General features: G+C 50.2%; 1 protein-coding gene and 1 long non-coding RNA gene across 6 annotated transcripts in view; one reads left to right on the forward strand and one right to left on the reverse strand.

Annotated features, from left to right (window-relative positions):
- The window catches only part of dgkd (diacylglycerol kinase delta), a 66078-nt gene that overhangs the window by 3118 nt on the left and 55460 nt on the right, over nucleotides 1-7500 (reverse strand). For 2 of the 3 annotated variants that reach the window (XM_074650015.1, XM_074649999.1), the window contains exons 22-27: nucleotides 4425-4536; nucleotides 3655-3747; nucleotides 2958-3077; nucleotides 2721-2844; nucleotides 1927-2057; nucleotides 623-722 (exon numbers count right to left, since the gene is read on the reverse strand). In XM_074650015.1, the coding sequence (XP_074506116.1) occupies nucleotides 633-722; nucleotides 1927-2057; nucleotides 2721-2844; nucleotides 2958-3077; nucleotides 3655-3747; nucleotides 4425-4536 (670 nt within the window). In that variant the 3' untranslated portion in view covers nucleotides 623-632. The remainder of the gene's footprint in view (nucleotides 1-622; nucleotides 723-1926; nucleotides 2058-2720; nucleotides 2845-2957; nucleotides 3078-3654; nucleotides 3748-4424; nucleotides 4537-7500) is intronic. The other variant, XM_074650007.1, reaches the window with a different exon arrangement.
- LOC141776431 (uncharacterized) lies at nucleotides 2011-2828 on the forward strand. Of its 3 annotated transcripts, XR_012595766.1 has the most exons (4): nucleotides 2011-2143; nucleotides 2176-2441; nucleotides 2588-2633; nucleotides 2704-2828. It is a non-coding gene; the product is annotated as an uncharacterized LOC141776431 (long non-coding RNA). The 3 variants fall into 3 exon arrangements; XR_012595765.1 differs by having other exon boundaries at nucleotides 2055-2441; XR_012595767.1 differs by having other exon boundaries at nucleotides 2055-2361; nucleotides 2504-2633; nucleotides 2704-2825.

Raw genomic sequence — 7500 nt, forward strand, 5'->3', positions numbered from 1 at the left:
CTTGGCGAAAGGCACTTATTCGCCGCCACGCCACGGCAACATAGTTCGATAACTTTTTGATCTTTGAGCAACTTTTCATCCCAAAGGTCTTAAGATACTACTGACCAAATTTGAAGTTGATCGGGTTAAATCTCTAGGAGGAGTTCGTTAAAGTACAGCCCCTGGAAATGGTAAAAAACGCCATAAAATCCAATATGGCCGACTTCCGGTTGGGTTTACGGTATACCTCCAAGAGGGTTTTATTTACGTCTCATCATGGTACATCTACCTACCAAATTTCGTAAATTTAGGAGAAACGTGTCGTCGGGGCTACTCAATAGGGGGCGCTAGCGAGCCAATTTGCCACACCCGAGCACGAAACCCATATCAGATATTTATTTCACGCACGTCTGACACGTGTGCAAAATTTCAAAACGCGTTCATTATCCCAAGCACCTCATTTTTAGGCGCAAAGACAAGGATGAATAATAAGAATAATAAGAATAATAATCATTTGAAATACAAAAGGTCCTCGGACCGACTTTGTCGGTGCTCGGGCCCTAATAATAATCATTTGAAATACAATAGGTCCTCGGACCGACTTTGTCGGTGCTCGGGCCCTAATAATAATATTAGTAATCACCTGGCAGCAGTCAGGCCTCGCTGGCGCTGCTGTTCCTGTTCAGCTCTCTGATGCCCTGAAGGATCCTCTTCATGTGACCCACCTTCGTCACCCCGAGGTCCTGAACACACACACACACACACACACACACACACACACACACACAGACACACACACACACACACACACACACACACACACACACACACAGACACACACACACACACACACACACACACACACACACACACACACACACACACACACAGACACACAGACAGACACACACACACACAGACAGACACACACACACACACACACACACAGACACACACACACACAGACAGACACACACACACACACACACACACAGACACACACACACACAGACACACACAGACACACACACACACACACACACACACAGACACAGACACACACACACACACACACACAGACACACACACACACACACACACACACACACACACACAGACACACACACACAGACACAGACACACACACAGATATTATTATTATTATTATTTGGTAACCAGTTAGCTGTTAGCAGTTAGCAGTTAGCTGTTAGCAGTTAGCAGTTAGCAGTTAGCAGTTAGCCGTTAGCCGTTAGCAGTTAGCCGTTAGCAGTTAGCAGTTAGCTGTTAGCAGTTAGCAGTTAGCCGTTAGCTGTTAGCTGTTAGCAGTTAGCTGTTAGCAGTTAGCCGTTAGCAGTTAGCAGTTAGCCGTTAGCAGTTAGCCGTTAGCAGTTAGCCGTTAGCTGTTAGCAGTTAGCTGTTAGCAGTTAGCCGTTAGCAGTTAGCTGTTAGCAGTTAGCCGTTAGCAGTTAGCCGTTAGCCGTTAGCAGTTAGCCGTTAGCAGTTAGCCGTTAGCCGTTAGCAGTTAGCTGTTAGCAGTCAGCCGTTAGCAGTTAGCTGTTAGCTGTTAGCCGTTAGCAGTTAGCTGTTAGCAGTCAGCCGTTAGCCGTTAGCAGTTAGCTGTTAGCTGTTAGCTGTTAGCCGTTAGCAGTTAGCCGTTAGCAGTTAGCAGTTAGCCGTTAGCAGTTAGCTGTTAGCCGTTAGCAGTTAGCCGTTAGCAGTTAGCCGTTAGCAGTTAGCCGTTAGCAGTTAGCCGTTAGCAGTTAGCAGTTAGCCGTTAGCAGTTAGCTGTTAGCAGTTAGCCGTTAGCAGTTAGCCGTTAGCTGTTAGCCGTTAGCAGTTAGCCGTTAGCAGTTAGCCGTTAGCAGTTAGCAGTTAGCAGTTAGCAGTTAGCAGTTAGCCGTTAGCCGTTAGCTGTTAGCAGTTAGCCATCAGAGCTAACGGCAGTACCTTCAGGTCCCTCCTCTCCAGGTGAATGAGCTCGGCTCCGCGGACGTCATGTCCAATAAAGATGTCCTTATACTCAGTGAGACAGAGAAAGTCCAGCCACGCCCCCACCTCGTCCGTCCCCCACTGGTGAACTGAGACACCGAAGACACACCGAAGAGTGTCAGAGAATACAGATCTGTACCAACTAGAACCAACAATCAGAGACAGGTAGGGACAGGTAGGGACAGAGACAGAGACGGAGAGAGGTAGAGACAGAGAGAGGTAGGGACAGAGACAGAGACAAAGACAGGTAGAGACAGAGAGAGGTAGGGACAGTGACAGAGAGAGGTAGGGACAGAGACAGAGACAGGTAGGGACAGAGACAGGTAGAGGTAGAGACAGAGACAGGTAGAGACAGAGACAGGTAGGGACAGAGACAGGTAGAGACAGAGACAGGTAGAGACAGCTCACCTGACAGAGACAGATACAGAGACAGACACAGGTAGAGACAGCTCACCTGACAGAGACAGAGACAAGTAGAGACAGCTCACCTGACAGAGACAGAGACAGGTAGAGACAGCTCACCTGACAGGGACAGGTAGAGACAGAGACAGGTAGAGACAGCTCACCTGACAGAGACAGATACAGACACAGGTAGAGACAGCTCACCTGACAGAGACAGAGACAGGTAGAGACAGCTCACCTGACAGAGACAGAGACAGACACAGGTAGAGACAGCTCACCTGACAGAGACAGAGACAGGGACAGAGACAGCTCACCTGACAGGGACAGAGACAGGGACAGAGACAGCTCACCTGACAGGGACAGAGACAGAGAGGTGCAGGTCTCTTTGTTCTTGTTGTTTTTGTCTTTTTTAAATTTGGGGACGAGACGAAACTTTGCGCTCCGACTGCGTTTTGAGAAATCTGTCAGAGGACCCTGAAACACAGAGAGACAGGTTGATGTGGACAGACAGGTGGACAGACAGGTGGACAGACAGGTGTACCCAGGTACTAGCAGGACTTGTAGATCCAGTCCTGATGGTGGTCTACCTCGTGGTCTGAGGAGTCGATGACGGGACACAACCAGGGGACATCAGCCAGCCGCCGGAGCTGCTGAGCCACCGAGGTCAGAGCTGCATCCAGCTGTTCCTGCTGAGGAGGATCCAGCTGCTGCACACACACACACACACACACACACACACAGAGAGACACACACACAGAGACACACACACACACACAGAGACACACACACACACACACACACACACACACACACACACACACACACACACAGAGACACACACACACACACACACACACAGAGACACACACACACACACACACACACACACACACACACACACACACACACAGACACACACACACACACACACACACACAGAGACACACACACAGAGACACAAACACACGCACACACGCACACACAGACACGCACACACAGACACACACACACAGAGACACACACACACACACACACACACACACACACACACACACACGCACACAGACACGCACACACAGACACGCACACAGAGACACACACACAGAGACACACACACACACAGGAACTCATTATAACAGAAATGTCTAAAACATCTTCAGATGATAAAATGTTTACTAGAGACATGCAGAGAGGACAGGTGGACAGGTGGAGAGGTGGACAGGCGGACAGGAGGACAGGAGGACAGGTGGACAGGAGGACAGGTGGACAGGTGGAGACAGTTACCATGGACATCTTTCCAGCCAGCAGCAGTTCAGTCTCACTGAGTAAAGCTTTGACGTTAATGACCATCTGAAGGACCACACTGCAGCTCAGAGCCTGGAGACAGACAGAGAGACAGGGAGACAGACAGGGAGACAGAGAGACAGAGAGAGAGACAGAAAGGTTCAGTATTTGATTTGACTGAATAAAATCCCTATAAATATTATAATTAACACAACTTCATACATGTTGACAGGTCAGAGACCAGGACAGGACAGACACCAGGAAAGGACAGTGGAGATCAGGACAGGACAGAACAAACACCAGGACAGGACAGTGGAGATCAGGACAGGAGAGATCAGGACAGAACAGAGATCAGGTCAGGACAGACACCAGGACAGGACAGTGGAGAAAAGGACAGAGACCAGGACAGAACAGAGACCAGGACAGAACAGACACCAGGACAGGACAGTGGAGATCAGGACAGAACAGACACCAGGACAGGACAGTGGAGACCAGGACAGAGACCAGGACAGAACAGACACCAGGACAGGACAGTGGAGATCAGGACAGGAGAGACCAGGACAGAACAGACACCAGGACAGGACAGTGGAGATCAGGACAGAACAGACACCAGGACAGGACAGTGGAGATCAGGACAGGAGAGATCAGGACAGAACAGAGATCAGATCAGGACAGACACCAGGACAGGACAGCGGAGACCAGGACAGGAGAGATCAGGTCAGGACAGAGACCAGGACAGGACAGTGGAGACCAGTAACTTGGTTTCGTACCCCGGAGCTCTTGGAGTTGGAGTAGACCACGTCCATGGCCTTGGAGCTGGCGTTGACAGCATGAGCCAGTTCCTGTTCCAGACTGTGGTGAGACTGAGCCACTTCACGAATACTGAAACACAAAATAACATCATACAGTATTAGTCCATGAGCCTGTCCCCCGTCAACGTGTCCGTCCTGCCGGTTTGGATTGGACTGTAAAGAGTAGAACAATATTCAATATGACCGTAAGAAGTTTGCTTAAAAGGTCAAACATCTGTCAGACAGATACATCCTGCAGATGTGCTGGGAAGCATCATCAGTGATGGAACCTGGGGTCTCATTGACCTCGTCCATACACTCCTTCCAGGGCAGTTCCAGCATCATCAGTTGCTTGGTGGACTCTGAAACGATGATCACGTCTGGTCGAAGCCATGTTGATGTTATCCAGGCTGGGAACTTCATCTACTTGCCCAAGTCCACTTCCAGTTGCCAGTCGGTGGGGAAACCAGACTCTGCTCTTGGTTGTAGGTTGGGCTTCTCTCCGGCTCTGTGATGGTCTTTGGCTGGTGGTGGCCCTCGCTGGTGTTGAGGGCCGTGGCTACACTCTCATCGACTGCATTAAGCACTTGGTCATGGTTTGGGTAGCTGCTAAAGAGATGTTCCAAGGATCCTAATCCAGAACAATGAGGGCAGAAAGGTCTCACTTTTGTCCCAGACCTGAAGGTTTGCTGGACTTGGTAGGATATTGTAGACAGCTTGGACTAAGAACCTTCCCGGGAGTCCTTGTGCCTCCTTGTCTCGCAGCTAACCGTGGAGCGGGGTCACACCTGGAGTGAGGTCATACCTGGAGCGGGATCACACCAGGGAGCGAGGTTATACCTGGAGCATGGGTACACTTGGAGCAGGGTTTCACCTGGATCTTGGTGGTCTCCGGTATTGTGGCTGCATCTGCTGCCGCGTCGGTGCCTGCTTGACACCAACTGCTACCATCCCTAATTAACTACGTCTGTACGAGGGACTACCAATGCTAACGAGGGATTTCCAACACCTAATGACAATGTGGCAGCCTGGAGAATAACACTTCTCAATCACTGCCAAAGACATCAAGAGCTCCCAGCAAGCATGCTGATGCTGCAGGAACCAACGCACGGGCATCGATCGCAGGGACGTCCCACACCAACACACATGGACGTACTGAGGAGAGATGCTGGACAGTGCTGGCTTTCCGATAGTTGTATTATCACTCTTTCCATCCACCACTATTGGTTTTGTGTTATCAGCCCTACTTGTATTAGTTATTACAGCGGCTAGACTGCTATTGTGGCTGCTTCTATATCTCTCTCTCTCTATCTCTCTCTCTCTCTCTCTCACTCTATCTATCTATCCCCCCAGCCGGTCTCGGCAGATGGCCGCCCGCCCTGCGCCCGGTTCTGCTCCAGGTTTCTTCCCAGTAATCGGGGAGTTTTTCCTGGCCACAGTGCGCTTGGTGGATCCTGTTGGGTCTCAAAACTATGGTGTACGGTCATAGACCTGCTCTATATATAAAGCGTCTTGAGATAACTTCTGTTGTGATTTGACGCTATACAAAAATAAATTGATTTGATTTGATTTGATTTGATATGGAAGTCTACTTGCCAGATGTTTGACTAGGTGATCATTCATTGTAGTAAACTTTCCCATCTATTTACCCATCCTTGCTGTCCCATCCCTACCATCCTGCTGGCTTGTACCTCCTCCACGCCTGCCAACACCTCCTCCTGAACGAGATGTTGCCGCTCTTTGCCCTGGACATTGTTGACCCTGGTCGCTGGGATGTGGCCTATACCTGCACACCCTGTTGCTACAGACACCACCAGCACCTTGTGCCTCAGCCACCTGCAGTGCTTTGTCTACGCTCCATTTCCTGCCTGTTCGAACCTGGATACTGGCAAATGCCACTTTTGGATCCTGCAAGCATCTCCTGATCTTCCTCGCAATGATGCTGATGCTCAATGGGTAGGACCACAACACGTGTCCACAGTGCGCAGAGTAGCATCCTTGTATCTCCCTCTTCGTGCATGCAAGGGACAATCTGATCTGTTTCTTATGGATGAGATGATAAAACAAGAACAAGAGTGAAGAGAAGGCTGCTACTCAATGCTCATGGCTCTGTCAAAGACGTCAACGAGGCTTCACAATTCTCCTCGACGATCGCAACAGCAGCCAACTCGACATCGATCGAGCTCGTGTTGAGGTCGTTGACAAAGAAAGAAAGAGGAATGGAGCAAACCCACCAACTAAGGAGGCGCTGGAGCAGCACCTCAAAAGAGCAGTGTACCAAGACACTGTTGGGGACAAGCTCCAACTCCAACTAACTGGGGACTCAAGCGATTGGAGACGATTGTGGTCGAGTCTTCCACAGGGAAGCCAGTCCATCCTTAAACTCTTACACTAGAAACATAGACCTTTAAAAACATCAGTCTGGGGCGGCTGGTTAGCTCAGTCGGTAGAGCGAGCGCCCATGTATCGCCAAGGCTCAGTCCTAGCAGCGGTGGACCCGGGTTAGAATCCGGCCTGTGGTCCTTTCCGCATGTCATTTCTCTCTCTCCCCCTTTCCAACACTCTATCCACTGTCCTATCAATAAAAGCTTAAAAATCACCCCAAAAAATAACTTTAAAAAAAAAAAACATCAGTCTGAGACATGCTCCCTTCAACCCCCCATGAGACATGCTCCCTTCAACCCCCCATGAGACATGTTCCCTTCAACCCCCCATGAGACATGCTCCCTTCAACCCCCCATGAGACATGCTCCCTTCAACCCCCCATGAGACATGCTCCCTTCAACCCCCCATGAGACATGCTCCCTTCAACCCCCCATGAGACATGCTCCCTTCAACCCCCCATGAGACATGCTCCCTTCAACCCCCCATGAGACATGCTCCCTTCAACCCCCCATGAGACATGCTCCCTTCAACCCCCCATGAGACATGTTCAGACATGTTCCCTTCAACCCCCCATGAGACATGCTCCCTTCAACCCCCCATGAGACATGTTCCCTTCAACCCCCCATGAGACATGCTCCCTTCAACCCCCCATGAGACATGTTCAGACATG

The sequence above is a fragment of the Sebastes fasciatus genome, chromosome 1 (assembly GCF_043250625.1).
Source record: "Sebastes fasciatus isolate fSebFas1 chromosome 1, fSebFas1.pri, whole genome shotgun sequence".
Taxonomy (NCBI): Eukaryota; Metazoa; Chordata; class Actinopteri; order Perciformes; family Sebastidae; genus Sebastes; species Sebastes fasciatus.